Source organism: Drosophila simulans, chromosome 2L (assembly GCF_016746395.2).
Source record: "Drosophila simulans strain w501 chromosome 2L, Prin_Dsim_3.1, whole genome shotgun sequence".
NCBI classification, from domain to species: domain Eukaryota; kingdom Metazoa; phylum Arthropoda; class Insecta; order Diptera; family Drosophilidae; genus Drosophila; species Drosophila simulans.
In genome coordinates, this window is record NC_052520.2 from 10,570,391 (window position 1) to 10,593,360 (window position 22,970).

The 22,970-nt window shown below is 41.4% G+C and overlaps 6 protein-coding genes across 7 annotated transcripts; 3 read left to right on the top strand and 3 right to left on the bottom strand.

The window, feature by feature from the left end:
- The first annotated feature begins 5,435 nt into the window (after nt 1-5,435).
- LOC6731861 (integumentary mucin C.1) lies at nt 5,436-8,100 on the top strand. Of its 2 annotated transcripts, none has more exons than XM_039295663.2 (3): nt 5,436-5,503; nt 6,124-7,171; nt 7,270-8,100. In XM_039295663.2, exons 2-3 carry the CDS (start codon nt 6,274-6,276, stop codon nt 7,755-7,757), a joined length of 1,386 nt encoding a protein of 461 aa, XP_039151597.1. In that variant the 5' UTR covers nt 5,436-5,503; nt 6,124-6,273; the 3' UTR covers nt 7,758-8,100. The 2 variants fall into 2 exon arrangements, with proteins under 2 accessions (XP_039151597.1, XP_016024543.1); XM_016179952.3 differs by lacking the exon at nt 5,436-5,503 and adding an exon at nt 5,717-5,859.
- Nucleotides 8,101-9,654: 1,554 nt separating this feature from the next.
- On the top strand, nt 9,655-10,073 carry LOC6731862 (glycine-rich cell wall structural protein). Its single transcript, XM_002078961.3, has one exon. The coding sequence runs from the start codon at nt 9,670-9,672 to the stop codon at nt 10,000-10,002; it is 333 nt and encodes a 110-aa protein (XP_002078997.2). The 5' UTR covers nt 9,655-9,669; the 3' UTR covers nt 10,003-10,073.
- An 832-nt stretch (nt 10,074-10,905) lies between these two features.
- LOC6731863 (glycine-rich cell wall structural protein 2) lies at nt 10,906-11,297 on the top strand. Its single transcript, XM_002078962.4, has one exon. The coding sequence runs from the start codon at nt 10,935-10,937 to the stop codon at nt 11,178-11,180; it is 246 nt and encodes an 81-aa protein (XP_002078998.1). The 5' UTR covers nt 10,906-10,934; the 3' UTR covers nt 11,181-11,297.
- A 3,926-nt stretch (nt 11,298-15,223) lies between these two features.
- LOC120284968 lies at nt 15,224-15,706 on the bottom strand. Its single transcript, XM_039294839.2, has one exon. It carries the CDS (start codon nt 15,704-15,706, stop codon nt 15,272-15,274), a length of 435 nt encoding a protein of 144 aa, XP_039150773.1. The 3' UTR covers nt 15,224-15,271.
- A 1,832-nt stretch (nt 15,707-17,538) lies between these two features.
- On the bottom strand, nt 17,539-18,137 carry LOC6731866 (glycine-rich protein DOT1). The gene has a single exon (XM_016178467.3). It carries the CDS (start codon nt 18,027-18,029, stop codon nt 17,619-17,621), a length of 411 nt encoding a protein of 136 aa, XP_016024546.2. The 5' UTR covers nt 18,030-18,137; the 3' UTR covers nt 17,539-17,618.
- Nucleotides 18,138-21,692: 3,555 nt separating this feature from the next.
- LOC6731867 (glycine-rich cell wall structural protein) lies at nt 21,693-22,815 on the bottom strand. Its single transcript, XM_002078966.4, has one exon. The coding sequence runs from the start codon at nt 22,780-22,782 to the stop codon at nt 21,787-21,789; it is 996 nt and encodes a 331-aa protein (XP_002079002.1). The 5' UTR covers nt 22,783-22,815; the 3' UTR covers nt 21,693-21,786.
- Nucleotides 22,816-22,970: the final 155 nt, after the last annotated feature.

Sequence of the window (22,970 nt, forward strand, 5' to 3'; positions counted from 1 at the left end):
TAGCGGCTAAGAAATCGCAAACTTTTGATAGGGCCAAGCAAGTATATATTTTGGTGAAAAACCCACTGCGGTTTTAGTCTGCCCCAATGGCTGGAAAGATGGGAAGCTTTCAAGAAGAAGGAGCGGGAAACAGCACCAACACTTAATTGCGACTTAAAACGCAACTCATTTCGACAGCCAGGGTGCAAAACTTTATCCTGGTCGCAGCAGGAGTCAAAGCCACAAGACCAGCAACGGGACTACACTGGCAAAAATTATAGAGAAGTTCCAATTCTGTATTTTCCCCCTAAACCATACTAACACTGTATTCATAGAGAATTCATCCAGCACTTAGAGCAATATTTTATTCCACAGATATTTTAAGCTTAAAATGCGAGTGATCTCTGAAAGCCGAAGTCTAAACACTTACTTAGTTCCTAGAAACTTTTGTTTCAGTGCAGGTCCAAGACCAGTTCTTGGCCTGGGAAGCCCGGAGAGCCTGTGGACCGCAGTTGTGCACTTGCAGCGACAACTTAAAGCCGCATGCCCAATGAATTGCCTTCATTTGTCGTCGTTTTGGCGTCTGGCGACCGGCGACACAAGGAGCGAATGGCGAAAAGAAAACGCAGACAGCCACTGTAGGCAAACTTACCGCGCGCACTGTTGCTGAATAAACAAGCAAACCCAGGCGCCCAGTGGGTGTTGGCAGCAGGCGGGGGGGATTGTGGTGGTAGCCGGGACTCGGATCGAGACCAGCATGAAAGTCACAACTTTCAGGTGATATTGCCTCTGGGCTGACTGCCAGCCGAAGGGAAATGAAAAATGCAGTTCCTGCCGGTGGCTGCTGACTTCTTGTCGACTAATGTCGAATTGCATCCGCTCCTTAGTCAAAATTGAATACCAAAGTAAAACTAGTTCAGCCGCAAGAGTTTTTCAATATAAGCGTTTGATAAAATATAACATTTCATGAAAATATACCTTAAACAATATTACAATTAGATAACTCTTTAAAAGCTTGACTGAAACTGAAAAGGAGAAAAATAGTTTCCAATGAAATTCCATACATTTAATAGAACAAAGTTCCTCCCTCGACATGACTTCCTCCATATGGCAGGGAATCCTCGTTTGTTTATCCTTGCTGTTGATACCAAAGGAAAATAAAAATCCACTCGCAGCAGGCGAAACAAACATGCAGCCACAGTTGCGAGCACACAACTGACACAAATTCAACTTTAATTAAAGTTTAGCAGGAGGATGCGCTCGCAGAAAGAGACGGAGCGATAGCGGAGAAAGAGACAGGCAGATGAAGGTGCTCTTTTCCCGCTAAGCTATGGCAGCCCACATGTTTACACATCGCTTTTAACCAACTTTGACAGGCATTCATTCTGCTCTCTACACCGAAAAAAATTTATTTGATTAAACAAATAAATCGCTTATGGGACATTTGCTTGATATAAGTTTAGGTAACTTTTAAAATCTAGTTTTTAAATTACTTAAATATAATCAATTGATTTTCATATGGTTCAATCTCAAATTTCCTAACATTATTATTTTTTCTATATCTAACTCAATCTACTTTTTTTTCCTTTTCATTCTCCCTCAGCTGTCATTTTTTGCTGATACTCCTTTGTTTTTGCTCTTCATTTGCCTTTGTTGTATGTGATTTGCTGGTGCCCCGCCCACTTGGCCACCGCCTTTCTCCCCAACTCTCTGCTTCTTTTCCTCGTGTAAACAAGACATTAAGTACAACAAAATAATTAAAGTCAATTAGTGGCTCTTGCCTGTGCAACTAGCTATCGCATATCCCTCTCTTTCCGGCCCTCTGTTTCCATCTCCCTCTAAGCCTTGGTGAGTTGGCTTCTGGCTCAGTTGCTGTTGATTTAGTTTTGGCCTTTAATGATATTGTAGAGCTCCTTCAGGGTCTGTCATTAGCTCCATAGATGCACAAACACTCTAGTTTGCACCCCAAGAAAGCCACACATCATAATTTATTAAATCAACTATAATTTTTGATGAACTTCGCTGTTTGGCTGAAGCTTATGTTCCTTTAATGTCAGCTAACTATGCTAACGGATAATATATAGCAATTCAACGTATTTGATTATGTTCAAACATTTTAAAAATATGCGATTCTTAACTGGTATATAAAATAGCCAAATTTTCATCATTGCACATCAATTTAATTAACCAAACATGAAATTAAGCCGAAAGCATTACTTCTTTTAAATGCTGAAGAGCAGGACGAAAAAATGTCATTGGACGGCTTAAATTAATATTCCTGTGTCAACACAATGAACAACAGTTAAGTGAAGCTTTTTAATTAAGGATTAATATGTAAATGCACACGAATCTATATGAATATCGACAATCTCTGATATTTATTTCGTTCCGATTCGATAATTGAATTTGCAGCAAAGACAAAAGACAACGCAAGGCCTATTGCATTCGCATGATATTTTTTCCGTTTATACAATAATTATTTGTGGCAATACAATTACAATGCTCGCTTCGAGTTGCTCTTTTCTATTGTTTCGTTTTGTGAACAATTGCACAACAATAAGCCCTCGCTTGCAATTGAAAATTAAAAAATAAACAGAGTTGCAGAGTTTCAAGTTCCTTCGTATAAAGGGCCACTCGAAAGGAATTGGAGCCAGACAAGTGACTTTTGTGGCGGGGCATAAAGTTACGAGGACTTATTGATTACAAAGTAATGAGGTAAAAACAAAGCTCGCATTTTCCGGGCACATACATACTGCCAGTTCCACCCCGAGTTGATTGATTTTACTTCGGCATCGCTGGCAAATTTACATTTCCATTCCAAGTAATTTAGAAATAAACATTACCGTCAGCAGCCAGTGAAGCGCTCGTAATCGTTAAGCAATAAGCTGCCACGCCCTGCGGACAAATTGCCACTGGGCGACACTTCGAAGTCCTGGGAAATGCGATGGGGAAAATTACATTTGTACGGAACCGAATTTGCATGCGAAATGTTTTCCTAATGATTTTCCGAAGCATTAAAACTGAAGCGAGGCTTCCATTTCTGATCGGGCTAAAAGCTTATTTCACTTCGTATTTAAATTACATTGCTCGTTTGGCCAAATCTTAAGTACTACCTACTTTGATTTTAGTTGGCGCTTTAAAATTAATAATGATTTCGAGTCGCTTCCCGGCTGCCTGCTAATGACTTCTTCTTCGTTGGTTCGACTCTGGCCACAGGGCGTATGATTAATACTTTGTTTACACTCGAAGTAGCCGCCGCCGAGGAAAATTGAATTCTCGATTCATCACCTTCCCTTCATCAGCTGCGTTCATTTTGCATAAATATTTCGGCAAAGTGCTGAGAGCCGGGCAGCCCAGCTCCATCATCAGTTTAACAAACTAATTTGCTTGCCAAAAAGTCCTTTTCGGGACCATTTTATAAGTCATATTTACGTTGGACGCCTGCCAAGTGGCCTTTGTGTCCGGCATTTTGAAGGCAGGAGCTCAATTTAAGTGAGTGCCAGCAGCCTCCGTCCTCCGTCCTTCGTCCTTCTGCGCTTAATGATGTTATTCAAGTTGGCTAAAGGTGTCTGCTGGGCATGCAAGTCGAGTGAGTGACAGGACTTAAAGTAGCCGAGGAAGCCAATCATTAGATAAATCATATTGGCCAAAACACGCCCCCAGCAAAGAAACACGTATTAACTAACTTCTCAGCTCACCACTTTCGCTGAACTAGGCAGAAACCTAAAACTAGGCGGTACAGTAAATATCGTAACATAAATTTAAATGGGAATATTTAAGGTTGGAGTTCCTACAGTATTTAGTTTAATCTCAGCTTTCTAGTTTTCATAGTTCCCGGAATGACAGAGTTCACAAAAGATAGTCTAAAATTCTAGTAAATTCTTAGTAAATTTCACCCAAGGCAGGCCGCACTGTAGCTCAATAGCAGCCAGTTTATTGTTATTGCCCTGCGTAGTTGACATTTGTAGTTGTTAGTGCCTTTATCGCCGTTGGTGGTGGCAAGATGTTAACATTTTCGACCACGTCCAGAAGACATTTTCTGTCGAGTTGACATAAAACTTGTCCTTATGGTCAACAATGTTTATGTTGTTGGCCAAGTTTGCCGCAAACGAGAGTTTTGTGGTCGCTTTTCTGGTTCGATAAGAACTAATTATGAAAGTTCCTCTTTGCAATTTGTTGCCACCGAATCAATTTGCGGGGTCAATACTGCTGTGGAAATTTATACGTTTAATCGAAATGACCAACCGGAAGATAAGCGTAATGCGAGGAAGTACATTAAAATTTCAAATGAAATTGGCTAGAAAAAACAACATTGAATATTATGGCTGCTCTGAAATTCCGCTAAAAGCTGACTCACTCCCAAGTGTATAACAATGGCAATCAGCACAAGCCACTTGACAAAATCCCCAGACATTCCATAAGTTTGCTTTTATGGAAAATGTCAAACACTCAAAGCATTAGCATGAAAATTGGCAAAAGTTTAAGCGAATGATGAATAAAATGCATTGCCAGAAAAATATGATATCTTACACATTATAAGAGGAGCATTATAGAAGGATTTTTAAAATGTAACACGATCAATAACTTATTTTATTCCACCAAATATATATTTTAAAATACTCAAAACAATTTGTATACCCGTTACTCGTAGAGTAAAAGGGTCACGCCCGCACTTTTGAACAATTTTTAATTATTTCTCATTTTATTCCCCAATATCTATATATATCCCAGAAAAAAGATTAAATTTCTCATTCACACTTTCACTTGCTGGGTATCGGGTATCTGATATTCGAGGATTTTGACACTAGCATTCTTAATTGTTTTGTTTTATTTTTAGCTATCCAAGCCGCTTTTTTCTTAAGCGCACCGGAAATAGATCAGGGGATTTAGTTTGCTCTTGGCATAAAATTATTAAACTGGAACTAAAACTGGAAATGAAAATTCAGTTTTAATTTTAGTTTTCAGTTTAAGTTTTATAATCACACTTTTATAATTTTAGGAAATACTCTATGACCTACATAGAGTATGCAATTACATCAATCCCTTACAAAGTCGACAATTATTTAAGAATTTTAAGAGAAATGATTACATGCTTTAATCAATAAATCACTTCATAAAAGTAACTAACGAATGTGAGTTTGTAAAATGCAGTTCGAGACAGATTTCACCTTACTGAAAATGTGGAAAAATGTATATAATGTCTGTGTTTATATGAACTGAGTGGTTTACTTTAAAAATACCAATCGCAATCGTTCAATCGGCAATCGGACACTCTTTCAGGCCACGACAATGGACTTGGCTCAAAGAGACCCATTGGTTCTGATCGAATTCATTTAATATAATATCAATAACAAATGCGAGAGCGTAGCGGAGCAGATCGTTGAATAACCGCGAATTATGAGAGGTCGTCGAGTTGTAACCAACTAATTGCCATACCAGAAAGCCGGTTTGCCACTCCGGGCCAAGCCGAAACTGAAAAGCCACAGCATCGAAAAGCAAAATCAATATCAAAAGGTGAACACAGGTGAGTGTGCGTTGAAAGTGAAATTGAACTGGAGATGGGGAAGTGCCATTTAAGAGATGATTTCTGGGCCAAGTGCGCGGCGCCTCGTCTTCCCAGGCCGGCCCACCTGCACTTCAGGTCCATCAAAAGTGCCGAACCCGAGGAGCAGTTGGCCGCACACCTGGGCCGCCAGAAGAAGCGAAAGAAACCCAAGCCAAAAGCCCAGGCCGGGAACAGTTTTTCAAACGCCTTAAAAGCCCGAGACGGAGCTGCAAACGGTTTAGTTCCTCGCCGCAAACAAAACTAGTCACAACAACGTGGAGCGGAAGCCAGCAGCGCCAAAGTGAACCAGTTAACAGCCAGAGATACGGTCTGAGGTAAAGACACTCAGAGAAAAACGTTTAAAAAATAATTAAAATTAACAGTGAATTTCCAAATATAAAACAACAGTCGAAGTGAACAAACAATTTTGTGCAATTGTCAAAAATTTGTAAAAGATAGTGAAAAGTGAGAATGACTTTAAATTCTTTAAATATAGCAAATAAATAAATAAATAATAGCAAATATAAAAGTATTTAGTTATTTGTAAGATCCCTTCCTCTCGCAATATCGTAAAAATATACCATCTTTTTTCTCTGCAGAAAGAGAGAGCTTTTGGAATAAGGAGCAAGTTTTTTCAGAGCCAAAGTGAACGTAGCTTTCGGCGCGTTCGAACCACACTCGTTTGATTCATTGCCAGCGAGCCACTGAACCGCCTCGCATTCCGCAAATACCAAAAAAAATCCGCCGAAATGCTGCGGACCTTTGCCATTCTGCTACTGATCGCAGTGGCTGTAAACGCAAGAGCTGCGCCACAGAAAACCACCGTTTCGCCGGAGTATGAAGTCACCGAGGAGGTGGACTCCTCCACCTATATGTCCGTGGAGGAGGGCACCATTACGGTGGACGTCGACTCGGATGTGATATTGACCACCAATCCCGAGGGTGAGGCCTTCACCGAAGCCAGTCCCGTAGTTACGACGGAGGAACCACTTCCGGATTCGGTGGTGCAACAGCTTGAGAGGGAGCGTGCTCAAGAGGAGGAGCTCAAGAATCCCGAAAAGCCGGAAGAGGAGCTCGATTCGGAATCGGAGGAGGAGGATCAGACCACATCAACAAATACGGAGCCACCAAAGTCTGAAGTTTCAGAGAGCACCACCAAGCGGAGCTACAAGTTCGGAGCCACCACACTGCCACCTAGTTTCATCACAACCATTAGTAGAGTGGAGATCACCACTATTCTGCCACAGGACGGAGTCACGACGCCTACTGCTGAGACCGAGGAAACCACCGTCAAGGAGGAGGTCAAAACCATAAGGAACTACTTCGAGCGGAAGCCCGCGCATATGGAAGAGATTGAACTGGACATGGCCGAGAACCGAATGGAAACGACCACAAATGAACCTCTCAATGAGAACGTGGAGCTATCCATGATTGTGACCACCGACGCCGCCTTGGTGGAGGAGGATAAGAAGCCCGGAATTGAGACTGATCAAGGGGAGTCGGTGGAAACCACAGTGGTGCCTGTTTACCAATACGTTAGCAATGCAGCTCCTATCGTCACTGAACCGCAACCAGAATTAACTACGGTGGTACCAAAAGTAAAGGAAGAAGCAGCCACCACTGAGGGTGCCATTGAAGAAACTACAGGTGTGTCTTTAATCTAAAAATATATTATAAGCTTATTTCTTTACGAAACCCATTTTCTTGCCAACGATAAGTTAACTAAATACATATTTTTTCCACAGAACTGCCACTAGTTTTGTCCACTGCATCTAAACCCACCACAGAGGCTGAGGCGACCACTGAACCAGCTCCTAGCACCACCACTTCAACCACCGAGACTGTTCTGGTCACCACCAAGGTGGAAACATTGGAGAACTTTCAGCCAGAGACCACAATGATTGCTCTCGACACCACAACCACCACAAGCACCACTGAAGCTCCAACTACGACGAGCACCACTGACGCTCCAACTACGACGAGCACCACCAGCACCACTGAAGCTCCAACTACGACGAGCACCACCAGCACCACTGAAGCTCCAACTACGACGAGCACCACTGAAGCTCCAACTACGACAAGTACCACCAGCACCACCAGTGCTCCAACCACAACCACCACCACAGAACGCCCCATTCAGACGCGAGCTCCGCGTGTGGAGCGAATCTTCAACTCCGACGGAGTGGAAGTGCTCTACGGATACTCGTCGGTGGTGCGGACCAACCGCTCGTGAGTGGTCAGCACCACACGACCTTGTCAAGGTCGGACAACTTGCCATTATGTGGAGATTGATGCTCGGGTTGTTTTAGGCAATTTTCAATTCTAAACGAGTTATAAAAAAAAAAATATTTAAATTTTATGCGACGGGCCGCACAGTGTGATAAACCAAAAAAAGAAAAACAAATAACGATGCGTAAGAAGATATCGATGGATATACAAATCCGCACAGACATCAAACAAAACAAAAATAATATTGTGCAAAATTTGTGAACGGTCTGCCAAATGACAAAAATGATGAGAAATGCGTGAGATAAGCGATTTTATAAATTATAAATAAAACATGAACACCCATCTTTCGTTTTGTGTTTGTTTTGGCGATTGCACAAAGCGTTAGTAGGTATTTTAAACATTGTTGAACCGAAAATCACTCTTCAAATGGAACATAATATTGCCGTAACGAAATGCGATTCGCTGAGGTGAACTATAAGATACCCTGAAATAGTAGAAGAAGCAAAAATAATTTAAACTTGTTTTAAGTAGAAACTATACCTAATATAGAATATTCAATATAGAGTATTCAATATAGAGTATTTCCCAGACTTCTTTCAAATCCAATTCACTGAATATGATTCATTTTGTATATTGTTTAAGCAGCGCACCCAAGAAATCAAGTCAAACACAAGCTCAGACATTCAGCAGCCCACAAGCTGATCGCTGCCCACCTGCAAAAAAATAAAAAAATAAACAGAAAAAGAAAAACCGGCAATCTCCCCAAGAGTTGTCGTCATACATTTTTGGGCTTTATGTTCCGGCATGGACGCAGTGAGTCCGATGGACAGACACGTGGACCAGCCAGGCGGACTGGTTTGGTGTGGTCAGCTCTGCAGGCTTGGGTCGCCTGGCAGATTATTCATTCATCGATCGGCTTGTGTAAATCCATGAATCCATGAAGGGGCACAGGGCTTTTTTCGGGGTTTTGCAATGAGTATCACGTTTGCTATGCCTCACTCTCGATGGAATTTGAAAGCAATCGGCTATAAAACAAACACCAAGCGCTAATTTCCATTTGAACTTGAGCGGCAGGCGCTAAACTGCATGTTGAATGTGATTCGAATGAATGCGGATCGAAGGTTTTGGCGATACGGGTTTTTTTTTGGCCACTTAACTTGCCTTTATTTACTAAGCCAACTGACTTACTAAGCTCTAGGTCGTGGGATGTACCGATACCAGGCAGTTAGTCATAAGCTTAACGGGATGTAGAAAATATATATACATATATAAAGATGATAACGATAATCACAGAATTTTCCTTACTAGGAAGTTAGAAAAAAAGGAAATAAATAGATTAGTTCGTAGTTTTCTTTGTCTATGAATATATTTATACTATATTATATTATGATCCAAAATAGACCACACATAACTACAGTAAATTGATTTATAAAACAAAAATGTTCGCTAATTTTTCTCACAGTATGTTTGCTACAGTAAGCTCTGGCTCTAAAAGCTTCATTCGCAAAAAATGAAAACAGCTTCTGTTACAGCCGAAAACTATGCCACTTATATATTTAGGCTGCAGTTAACCATTGTTAACAAGTTAAGTAGACTTTTTTTTGTTTTCTTTGTTTTATTATGGAAATTAGGTTGTCATATAAAAAAAAAACCCCAGGATAGAGGGACATCCCATTCGAAAAACCTGCCTTGCGAATTAGCATAGTAAACAAAATTATTTAAGCCGAGCCATAGTCAACGGTTAAAACAAGTTTCGAGTGCATTAAACGAGAAGTACGTGCAATTAAAGAAAGTGGCAAGTGACTCAATTCGATTTGCATTTGGCAATAGAGTGTCCATCTTGTCATAAATAAAACAGATAACTGGTCCATGTTTCGAACCAGATGTGTGTATAAAAGAGTCCCACTGTAGATCAGATGGACCAAGAATCACCCACGATGAAGATCTATGCACTCTGCGCTTTCCTGCTCCTTGCCATTGTGGCAGTCCAAGGATATCCCGGTATACACGGCGGATTTGGACACGGCGGACTCGGAGGACTCGGTGGCTTGGGAGGACTTGGCGGCTTAGGAGGACGCGTTGGTTTCGGAGGACCCGGTGGCTATGGAGGACCCGGTGGCTACGGAGGACTCGGTGGCTACGGCGGACCCGGTAGCTACGGCGGTGGTGGTGGAGGCGCAGTAGCCACTGCCAACGCTAATGCAAACGCAAACTCAGGTGGTTACAGCCCGGGTGGATACTACGGATAAAAAATGATGACATCCGCAGTCCGGAATCTACAATTGCTTTAAAAAATAAATAAACATTGCTTAAAAACCAAGACATTTTTCTATTATTACTGTTGACAAATGTTATCAACACAATGGGTTTACCTTCTATGTATATATATAAATTATATATATATAAATTTATTGATTAAATTGATTTAGCAAATATATAAATTTGGAATAATTCTGAAAACCGTAATGAATTGTAAGTTTTCAACACTTAGCTCTGAATATTATAACGTATAAAATCCTGGCACATTTTCAGCGATTCGTTCTTAAATCTTTAGTTAGAACTTATTGATAATTTATAATTTAATTTGTAATTAATAAAGTTAGAAAATTGAACAGATCTAATCCGAAAATTGCATGTAAGTTTTAAACCTTTTTTAAAACTACACTTCGGTATTGTGGATATAAATTTTTTCTAAAAATATGTAAATGTTTAAATGAAAATCTATTCTGTAAACATTTTAGTGTAAAAATTATATTATTATATATATATATATATATTCGCTAAAGGGATGTTGTGTAAAATGTGTGAACAGAAGCAAATGTACGGATTATATGATAAACTAATTTTTATAGCTGATTGTCATAATGAATTTATCTGACGAGCTTTTTTTGCAGCCTGGAAATATGCTTTACCTACCAAAATATGGCTTGTCCAAGCTAACCAGTTTTCAATTATTGATAACATGGTATATAAGTTAGTATACTATATATAAAAGTAATATTAAACGTCATGCGTTTTTAACATATGTCTAATTAATGTGCTAATCGAAGCCCCCATATATATGCCGATACAATATCGGATTTGTGATTTTTTTTTTTCAAATAAACAAGCCGTCCACCTGTCACGGATTCTGGTATAAAAGGGGCCGGCACGCGATCACAAAGCATCGCAATCTCTAACGATGAAGTTCCTGGCTATCTGCATTTTTCTAATCTTCGCCCTGGTGGCCGTTCAGGCTCATCCTGGTGGATTCGGCGGATTCGGTGGTGGCGGTGGAGGCGGCGGTTCGAACGCAGTTGCCAACGCAAATGCCGCTGCTACCGCCGACAGCAGAGGGGGCGGTCCAGCTTCCGCCTCGGCCTCGGCCACTGCAACCGCCAACGCCAACTCCGGAGGCGGTGGAGGAGGACATGGCAGACGTGGATAGGCCCAAAATGGATTCATAACTGTACTCTCAAAAAGTGGGCACGTCCGCGGACAAACCTCCTCAACTGAAACAATACCAATACCAATAAATATTAAATGCTAAAACTGTTTTTGGAAATCGAAGATGTTGTTTTCGTATATTAGCTTAATAACCAGTTTATGAGTCGGGCATAATTTATAGATCTTGTGACGTCAAACAAGATTTCTCTAGCCTCCTAAAAACAGACTAAGCTAACAGCGGAAGCTAATATTAGCAACTATGTTTTAAAATGTATCTTACAATTTGAATTACAACTTAAAAGTATGCATTTTAAATAAATAGTTTTCGTTTTGCACATATTGCATCTCAATTTTAATTTAATTTATTTTGTATAGTCAATTTTTTGTTTCTACAGATTACCCGGAAATCCAATCAATTTGTGCATTTTTTTTTTTTTTGTGTGATTAAGTAATTATATTCGCCACCCACAAGTCTTGAATTTGACTATTTACGGACTGACAACCTCAATTTCAGGTCTTATAAATGGAAGATATTTTTTTACATATTAAGTCCGACGTTTGATATATTGGCAAGCTTCTGAAAACTCGGGTTTGCAATATTTAAATTTGCAAATTATCAACATCTGGATAAGTTTCTACGTTTACGGTAGCCAAACCTTTCCGAAAAAAACTAGTTTTCATACCCCTTAGTCGTCTACTAGGTATACTAGGCTTGTTAAAAAGAATGAAACAGATAGAAGAAGCGTGTCCAATCTTTAACAACCTATAGCATTCAGATTCTGGAGACGTTGCACTTTTGAAAAATGTTTTTGATATTTTGTTCGTTTAAATACCATTCTTTCCTATCCATTTATATTTTAAAGATATAGATGAGTGACGGGTAACAGATAGTCGAGGAACTCGGCTATAGTGTTTTCTCTTGTTTTTAATTCTAGCTTTGATTTGCCTAAATTATCTACACATTATTAGCATAATTAGTATTTGCACTAATCAAAGCACAAAGTCTGCGTTAGCATAACAATGATGTTTTCGAAATGTCTGTTCTTTTCGGTTGCTCTAGAAAGTGGAACACACATTATAATTATAATTTGTAAATATAGAGACTAAAATATTAATCGTTGTTCAAAAAAGACTACAAAAATGTATGTAAAATTCGTTTTCAATGCATGAAATGTAATTTTATCAGCGTATAACAATTTTTCGACTGAATCAATCGGGTTCCGTTTACAAAAAGAAAGGACAATTTTCATTTATATTTTCATAATAGAAATTCAACAATGAAGCTCTAAGCACAGGCGTGGATACTATATTTTCGCAGCAAATTTGTCCTATTATCAAAATATGCTTGACAAAGCATTCGCCTGAAAAAAAATGTTATTGTATGTTTCTTATGTACATTCAATTTAGTGGATACTTAAAAATATTCTCTGTTAATCTTACTTGTTAGCATGGACCTCACTACTGTAATCACACGCCTTCCAAGAATAACAAATGTTCATAGTTTTTTGTTTTTTTTTTTATTTATATAAATATTAAAAAACTAATCAGTGAAGAAATTCGGATCTGTTGGCTTATTTGCCAAAAGAAGTGGCGACGGCATTGGCGTTAGCGCTAGCACTTCCACCTCGGGAGCTGGCATTGGCATTAGCGTTGGCATTGGCATTACCACCGCCATATGGTCCCTCAGAGTTGGCGTCAGCATTGGCATTGGCGTTAGCTTCGGAGTTACCACCGAATCCTCCGAATCCACCTTGTCCGTCAAAGCCTGGCCTTCCACCTTGTCCTCCGAATCCACCTTGTCCTTCAAAGCCACCTGGCCTTCCACCTGGTCCACCTGGTCCTCCGAATCCACCTTGTCCTCCAAAGCCACCTGGCCTTCCACCTGGTCCACCTGGTCCTCCGAATCCACCTTGTCCTCCAAAGCCGCCTGGCCTTCCACCTGGTCCTCCGAGTCCTGGCCCGAATCCTGGTCCGCCGAATCCACCCTCACTCTCAGCATTTGCGTTGGCATTTGCGTTGGCATTGCCACCAAACTGCGGGGCGGCACTGGACACGGCCAGGATTACGGCGAGAACGACAAAGACCTTCATGGTGATCTGCTTGATCGGAGTGACTGAACAAACTTAATGGCCAATGCCCCAGGGCCTGGTTTTTATAGTGCCCAGACGGCAGGCAGACGCAAACAAAAAAAAAAAAAACAAAAATCTAAGCTAGCCTCGGCTTTCGGGTAAAAATTAGCATGCAAACAATAGTCACTGCCGAAAAATAATTTCAATATTATCGGAGATCACAGATAGATTCCCCCGAACTGGGCAGGGCTCCAGAGTGGGACGGATAGCGAGTGAAAGAGTCAGATAGTGCTCTGATCAAATGCAATGGTTTAAGGAAAGTTTGCAAATGTCTTTAGACCAACACGAGCCGTGTTCGTGGTGGTTTACTAAGGAACCGGTTTGATGCTATCAATATTTAAACGATTATTGATATTTGTGTTTATATTTCATTAAGCCAGTATATTTTTTACTTTCGGCACTGTCATCGCATCGCTTTCAGACGGAAACGACATAGAGTCAGTTAATTAACACGGAATTCTCTTTGGTACTTCACTATTAGCTATTAACACCAGAATGTACTATATGTTTTATTTTCATCAGAATAGATATAGCATCATTACAGAAGCAACGCTGTTCCTGAAAGCGAAATCTAATTTAATATAGAAGCGTCATTACATGATCATCTTGAAAACATCCTTAAGAACCGGTTCAGAATCCTGAGCGGTATTAGTCCAATGTTAATAAAAATTGGAATTACAGATATAATATATTTAAATATTTTCGGTCGCTTACTAACAATATTTTCTTAAAAAGTCGCACGTGTGGTTTTAATTAACACTTTTCTATGCGCTTCCTTGTTCTGCTATAAATCCAAAATTATTCCATATTTTGAAGCAAACCCACATCTGGTTCTTATCAATAATTCTGTAATTTACCGGCAACCGTTCAGGCCCCTATAAAATTTACATATTTTTTAGCGATGGATATATGTATGTTTACATTCAACTTCATTTACATTTTATACACAAATGAATTGGGCGCCGGATTAGCGAAAGAAAAATGATAATTTAAACTGTATACGTGCGTATAGTCGAGTCAGATATAAATTGAAAGGAACCTCAGCCGAAGATTATATACCCTTCTATTATAGGTTTATATATATTTAAATAAGTATATATTTAAAAATACGGATGCTTACCGAGTTACAACATTAAAACTAAGATTTCTGTTTTATTATTTTCTAAATTGTTTTCAAGGCAGTTGAAGTCGTCAGACTTTTATTAAACAAAACCCAAAGTTATATGTAATCAAGCACGAATTTACACCGAATAAGAGCACTATATGATCAAGCGAAAAATTGTTTTCCAATCCGGTCCGTTCCGAGTTATATGTTACCTACATATACATATTAGAAAAAAGCTTTTGGGGAAGTTTCATGCAGATGGCTTCAAACCTAAGGGGCTCATTTGCATAAAAACAAACGGTATGATCAACAATATAAACATACATATATATACTTTTTTTGGTCGCAAATGTGTCGGGCAAACTTCTGGTCGAAATCGACATGCCCTCTGCAAGGGTATAAGAAGTCAACCAGTGTTCTTGACAATTCCCAATGGCTGACAAAAGCTTCTTGCTATATATTTGAACCAATATTTTATAACTATTATCTCATGTACTACTGATTCACAAAGTAATATCCAATTTCTCAAACTTTTAAAAACTGTGTTTTAAACTTTATTAATGTTAGATTCGATTCTCATATATAATCAATCATGTATAAGGACGCCTACAATAAATGAGTTTAAAATTTGTCGTATGTTTTCTAGCAAAAATTTCAAACTGTTTTATTTCTCAATCCGCGTCCTTCGACTTTTGACACTATTGAATTTGTATTAAGATGAACAAATTACGTATTAAATAGTTTAACACGTTTACCTATTGATATGTTTACAAATACTTCCTTAATGAAAAAATATGATTGAATGAAGAATACTTGTATATAATTTTAATTTATTTAAGTTTTATTCACAGTCATTTCTTATCGCTTAACTCCAAATACCAGTATAGCTTGGATCGGTCTAACCGAATCTGCCCCCGGAGGCATTGGCGGATGACGATGCAGAAGCGGATCCAGCGCCACCACGTCCGCCACCACTAGCCGATGCCGAGGAAGAGGCTGAGGCCGAAGATGAGCCGCCACCAAATCCTGAGCCACCACCAAATCCTGGGCGACCGCCGAAACCTGGACCACCGCCGAACCCTGGGCCACCACCAAATCCTGGGCGACCGCCGAACCCTGGTCCACCGCCGAACCCTGGGCCACCACCAAATCCAGGGCGACCGCCGAACCCTGGGCCACCGCCGAACCCTGGGCCACCGCCAAATCCTGGGCCACCGCCAAATCCTGGGCCACCGCCAAATCCTGGGCGACCGCCGAGTCCTCCAAAGCCGCCCTGAGCATTGGCATTAGCATTCGCGTTGGCGTTGGCGTTTCCTCCAAATTGAGGCAGGGCCGATGCCACAGCCACCAGAACAGAGAGCGCGATGAATAGTTTCATGTTGAGTTGTTGCTTCCTCGATGGTGATCCAAACACTTGTCCAATGCACCGCCGGACCCGGCTTTTATTCCGTTGCCCGTCGGCGAAGAGATTCGTTGACTGCTCGGTGATCCACCCTGGAGCTCACTCTCCTAAGCGGCAAAAGTAGATAAACATGAGAAAAAAGAGAAAAAAACAGAACGAATTATCGATATTTATGGCTCAACTCATTAGCAGGTTCGGGGCGTACGACCGTCGGACCCTACGCTCAACAGACCCGGTTTGCTCGATCTCCCGCTGCAACCGGTTAGTCCCAATCTCGGGAGCACCTGAGACGCGCCCCCTTCTCTATCCGTCCATTGGAGAGGCAGCATAACGATGGGCTTGATACCAGTGATGTCATGGACCAAGTAGTTAGTAAAGCTGTGGGGGTGACGAAAAATACATGTTATCGAGGGGGTATTTTTGAAAATCAGTACAGGTAGATTTCCCGTAAGAGGAATTCTTGTCAGATGATCCCAAACAGATGTTGCACTCATTAAATTTTAGTCAACAACTATATATTTATCCTCAGAATATTTAAACAAGTAATCACTTATTGTTCAGCCATCAAAAAATATATTAATAATAATATTAAGCAGTAAACGTAAAACAGTTTACTATATATATTAAAGATAGATATTAGATAGAGGTAGATCTTAGCTTATTCGATATTAGTACACTCTTCAAATTAAATTTACCAATAAAGAACTAGTTCTCTTTGAGCATCTCTGTGGCGTTATTAATTAAGTTTAACAAACATATCAAAAGCAGTTGACTGATTTTTGTGTCCGCCATAATAAATGCAAATTTTTTGTTGCCTTTCTGCCACCTGTTTAGCTTTAAACTTTTTCGCGTCGCGTAGATTTTTAATTGTTTGTTTATTTAAGCTTCTAAATGCCGAATATAATTGAAAACGTTATAAAAACGTGTATTTGGCTAAATTCTAAACGTTAATTATTCTAATTAATACAAGAGAGTCATCATCATGCCAGGAGGAGAAAAACAACATCCCAAAAGCATTAGAAATTCAAATGAATCGACTTGATTAATTTGGTTTGATCGGCGTGGGGGCTACGAAAGAGTTATCATCGAAAGAGTGGCTCAACATACGGGGAGTCCCAATTGAAAGTGTGCCAAGTAATGTTATGTGATTTACACGGCCATATAAATATGCAAAAGGGGGCTCAAAAGTCTCCTACATACGATGTACGATTCCCGCATCTCTAATCACGAATGTGTCAGAACTTTGACAATTGAATGTGCAACTATTTTTATTATTTCTTCCGACTTATATGGATTGGCCAACGTCAATTTTATGCAGATTAATACTCATCGGATGAGAAATCGAATCATATTGTGCACTGCTCAAGTTCGAGGTAAAATTCAAAAACAATTAAAAAGTAAGAGCAGTAGTAATAAATCTTTTAATCTGCTTACATTTTTGGTTTTACTATAAATAAAATTTCTTATTATAGCCAACGCTAGAAAACCGTAGAATCAATCCCTTCGCTGATAAGATTTAAAATCAATTAGATTGCTTGTAAGATTTAAAATAAATAGTACATTAGAAAAAGATCCCGATAGATAAATAATTTTTGCTTTTACCGAAATGTGCAAATGTTTGTCAATTAAAAACTGTAAATAAATCCTTTTATTGCTTCTTAAGAATTTCTGAAGCGATAAATTATAGTTCAACATTTTTCAAATTTAATAATAATGCATTTTGTGGGTTTTAAAATTTTTTACTTCAGACTTTTTTTAACATTAACAATAACTTAACTTCTAGAAAATCCGCTCTCTGGCAGCTTATCCGTAGAAACCACCGCCGCTGGCAGAGGCGGATGAAGAGGCGGAGGAGGAGGCTGCTCCGCCACCACCACCTGCTGCCGAGGCTGACGAAGATGCGGAGGCAGAGGCAGCACCACCGCCACCACCACGTCCGCCGCCATGACGCCTTCCACCGCCGAATCCGCCGCCATAGGGATTACCGAATCCACCGCCATAGGGACCGCCGCCGAATCCGCCGCCGTATGGACCACCTCCGAAACCGCCACCATAAGGACCGCCGCCAAAGCCGCCGCCATATGGACCACCGCCAAAGCCGCCGCCGTAGGGTCCGCCGCCGAATCCGCCACCAAATCCTGGTCGTCCGAATCCGAATTGCGGTAGGGCCGAAACGGCGGCCACCAGAAGAGCGAGAACAATTAGAGTCTTCATTGCGAGAATTCTTCTGTGAGTTTGATAGATTCTATCTGTGCGATCGCTGGGTTGTCTGGGCTGGAACTGACGGACTCTCAGCTGAGTCGCTAAAGTATTTATACCTGCTGCATTTTTTCGAAAAGTCGTCACATACCGGCGAGTCAAATGTTTATAATTTTGGCTCTTGGGCCGATCGCCTACCGGTTTTCTTTTGATTGTGTTCCATCTCATATCTAATTACACTGGGCAACATACATATTGCTCTTGAGTAAATCGATGACGCATGATATTTTGGGTTTAAATTTACCATTCATAAAATTATACTATATTTAAAAATATTATTATTGATATTGGTAATTAAAAAAACGCTTAATAAGGGGCTTGGATTTTAAAAAATTCACTATCAAAAGAAGTATTATATACTTAACCGATTTTTGCTATTATTTGCTAGTATTTTTCTGTTAAATTTTGCCATGATTTTCTATTTTAAAAATAATATATATTTTTTTCAATTTTTACATGCTTGGTGTGTAGTGCTGTCGTGCTAAGCGATGACTTTGTTTGCCGGGGGATTCCCACACACACTCCCAAGAAGACGCATGTATGTCGACCCCCACTCAAAAGATGACCCAGGTGGTAGTGTTTGAAAAATGACAGCCAGCTTGTTTACATGTAGTTCTTCCTGATCTGCGTAGTTCCCCACCGAGACCAAGAGTACTCCTCGCCGGCTGATTTCGATCGCCTAATGCCGATCATCTGACAAGTTCATCTTGAAGAGTTTATTCCCCCTATCTCGCTTTGTTCGCCGGAAAGCGGTTTCGATGGCGATGTTTTCAATAAACACCGGTCGATTGGAGTGGGCCAGTTGGAGGTGGTGAGATCACTGACTGATCACCGCTGGCTATTGGGCATTTCTCCAGGTTTCGCGGCCATTCTGCTCAAGAGAAGGTTCAGTCTGCCACAGAAAGTCTTCAGTTCCGATCGCGCAGCAATTATTTAAGTAAAACCGACTAGTCTTGAAATTATTAAAATATAACGGACTAGTCCTGAAATTGTTAGAATAAAGCCGACTAGTCCTGAAAGTACACATGTGGATTTGATGAAAACAAAACATGAAAGCATAAATTAAGACAACTTTACTATAAAGCGTACATTTACTATTACTTATGGTTTGCTGTGTGTTTAAATGAAGTGATCAACAAATCTGCAACCAACACATTTGAAATGATTAATTGATATTGTATTGTAGTGATATGCATTACATGTCGAATATACTATTTGATTAGATGGTTTCACTAGCGCAAATATGTAAATCTCGCGCAATGAGTAAAATATAGTATCGGAGTGAAGTCTCTCATTCATGACTAAGTTTAGGTTTACAATCTCTTAGCAATATGATATATTGACACTGATCGTTAGTGGGGAAAAATCACACATTTTAATGAGACAGTGCACGATAGCAATCGCAAAATCCCCATAATTCGGGCTCTTAGAGATCGGAGTCTTAACAGTCCATAACAATAAAGTCTCCCATGCGCGTCGAACAAGATTTCAGGGGTTGTTAATTGTTAAAAAAAAAAAAAACACTTTTTAGTAGAAGGAATACGAAACCCGTTTGGGTGTCGTCACAGCAAACTTTGAGATACATCTGTGATCGTACACATGTGTGACGATTAGCGACTCACATCCGAAGGGGTTTTCCTGGCCAGCATTTGTGAAAATCGAATTAGCACAGTCGTTAGAATTCGGTGATTTTTCGGGGTCGATTCAGGGAAAGGTAAACTAGTGGAAATCCAATTTTAGTTGTACTTCGAACTCATATTTGTTATGGGAAGGCATTAATTCCCGCCCATTTGAATATTGTTTTCGTCTTTGGCTTATGCAAAAAGTCCGTAACATAATCGCCTAATGGAACCGGTCGGGTTTGGGATCGTTTTTTTATTTATATTTTCTATTTTTTTGCCACATTTGCGATGAGGCTTTTTTTTTTTTGGGCAATCATATAAGTCTGAGCTCCGGGCATTATGTGATTTTTCCCGGAGCGACTTCTTTGTGCTCCATGATTAATGGCAGTGAAATGGCGCAGTATCTCGCAATTGCCAAACAATCGATTCGAACTCTTTACATAATTAGCTGTCTAAGTTGGCAATGCAAACGAATGGCTTCCGAATTGTAATGCATTTGCGTTGAATAAATAACGCGAGCACTTAAATAATGAACTGCTAGTGCAAATATTTGTATATTAAAATCAATCAAATTGAAATAATCTGAGCCTGGTCGAAATAGAATATTATCACATTAGCCGGCGGCCAGAATCATTTTCCATGGCGACATGAAATATTATTAAAATGCCAACTAATGAACGTCATGTTAATTATGTAAACACACACACACAAGCACACGCAATCAGTGTCCTGTAATATTTTCGCATTTTAAACGCCGTTTATTGCTATTGGCATTTCCCATAGTTTTTCCTCGCCACTCCAATCCCCGCCACTCGGCAAATTGAATTTTACCCGCCCGGGCGGTGCAAACTTTTCAATTATCCGGCCAGCGGGCTAATGAACAAAGCGATCTGACCAGAAAACCATTTGGCCACCATATCGATATGGATACGAGCCAGCCAACCAGCCAGCCAGCCACACATCTAGCTGAATGTGCAGACTGAATTATTTAATTTTAATTAAATGCTGGCTCCCAATCGAATGGGCCAAAAATTGTGTATAGCCTATTTTGCGGCCAGTTGATCGCTTATGAAATCGAAACTTATTGTCGCATACTTTGAGGCAGTGCACCTGAGATGAGCCGGAGTTTGGAATAAAGTGCATTGGCTCATTGATAAACATTTCACATTTATTTTATGGCCCAACATAAATTGCAGCAAACAAAGGGCCCGGCCATATTGTCAGTTCTACAAAGGCCAACAACTGTTGCAGCAGCAGCAGTGACTCTGTGGCAAACCGCCAACAGTCTGTTGGCCCCAACTTCCGGTTTTGCCCCCACCTTCCGCCTCTTCGACTCCATGTTGCAAAACTGCACCGCAGGGGTTCATCGTCCTTGTGCAAATTGGTCTCACAGTTTATTGCCGACTCCGGACTGCGGACTGTGGACCTCGGACTAGGGACTCCGTGCTGCAGACTCCAGACCTCGGAGCCCAGGAGCACACAGATGCTGCTCCTCCGGCAATAAAAGTGCACTTTCAGCCTGCGAGTGAGAAGCCGAAGCTGAGGCGATGGCGAAGGCAAAGGAGCTTGCTTAAGATTTCAATTTGTTGCCATTGTGTGCAACAATTTGCAATAGTAAAACTTTGCTTAATGATAAATGTTTGTGGGGGACACATAAAACTCAAGAGCAGCGCAGTCTGTCCAGGCCATTTAGGAGATTTATGTGGCCATGAGTGGCATCAATGTCTTCGGCCGTCGCAAATACAACTCCAAACCACACCATTCCATTGCCTCTAATAGGCCATTAATTTTGGCGGAAACTTTGCATGCCAGAATTTCCGACCCCCAAAAAGCAGGAGAAGTCTTCCTTAGCGGTCGAAAACGGCTCGAAGAATAAATGGGTTACCATCAAGGACACAACGTGTCTTTCACACATTTAGTCCTTACTCCGATTCAGAAACGCATTCATCGAATGATATTGTCTAATAAAATACTAAAAAATGATTGTAAACCATAATTGTTGAGTACAAAAACTATATTTGATCGGTTTTGTTGTAATACTTTAAGCCACTGGGAGAATTACAGGTATAGTTGGCTTTGGGTAATCCAGACTAGCCATGATAGCCGCCGCCAGCTCCTGCTGAAGCACTGGCACTGGCTGAAGCAGAGGCTCCGGAGCCACCTCCGTAGCCACCACCACCGCCTGGTCCGCCACCGTAGGGGACTGCAGGTTGAATTCCGTAGCCGCCACCGCCGCCACCTCCGCCTCCTCCGCCGCCTCCATATCCGCCTTTGAATCCGCCTCCGCCTCCATGACCTTTGTGCTTGTGACTCAGGCCGCCACCAAAGTGTCCACCACCGGAACCGCCTCCAATGCCGGGGCCGAAGCCTCCACCACCGCCGCCAATGCCGGGGCCGAAGCCTCCACCACCGCCGCCAGTGCCGGGACCGAAGCCTCCTCCACCTCCAGAATGGCCTCCTCCGATTCCTCCACCTGGTCCGAAGCCTCCGCCACCGTGACCTCCGCCGCCGTGACCTCCGCCGCCATGACCTCCTTCAAAACCTCCAACTGAAGATGATGCAGAGCTACCGGCGCCGCCGATTCCTCCAAATCCAGGGCCGCCACCGATACCGCCACCTCCACCAGAATGGCCACCTCCACCGCCGATTCCGCCACCTCCTCCGGAATATCCACCTGATCCAAATCCAGGACCGCCACCGATTCCTCCACCGGAATGGCCACCTGATCCAAATCCAGGACCACCACCGATTCCGCCTCCACCTCCAGAATGACCTCCGCCGGAAATCACTCCACCGCCAGCATGGCCACCTGCGAAGGGACCTCCTCCTCCGACACCGCCGCCTCCAAATCCTAAATCACCGCCAGAGCCGAAGCCGCCAGATCCGTGTCCTCCAGAGCCGTGACCACCAGATCCATAACCTCCGCCGAGCTTACCGCCTCCATCGCCGCCTCCAATCGCACCGGCGGAAGCGGACGAGGAAGCGGATGCTCCGGCGTGTCCACCGCCACCACCGCCGCCTCCACCGCCGTAACCTCCGGCGGAAGCTAACGCCACACAAACACTCAGCACTACAAACAGACGCATCAGAACCTTTGCCTGCAGCTCACTAACTGGGTTCCCTCGAAAGATGCCGGCTTTTATAAGAGACTCTCCGATGTGCAAAAAGCACAAATAATAGCAAAATACTTGCAAAAATTTCGCAGAGCGCGAAAAAAAGAACAGAACCCAGTCACGTTCCCAATGCTGAGATCCTAGGGTCAGGCCAGGCAAAA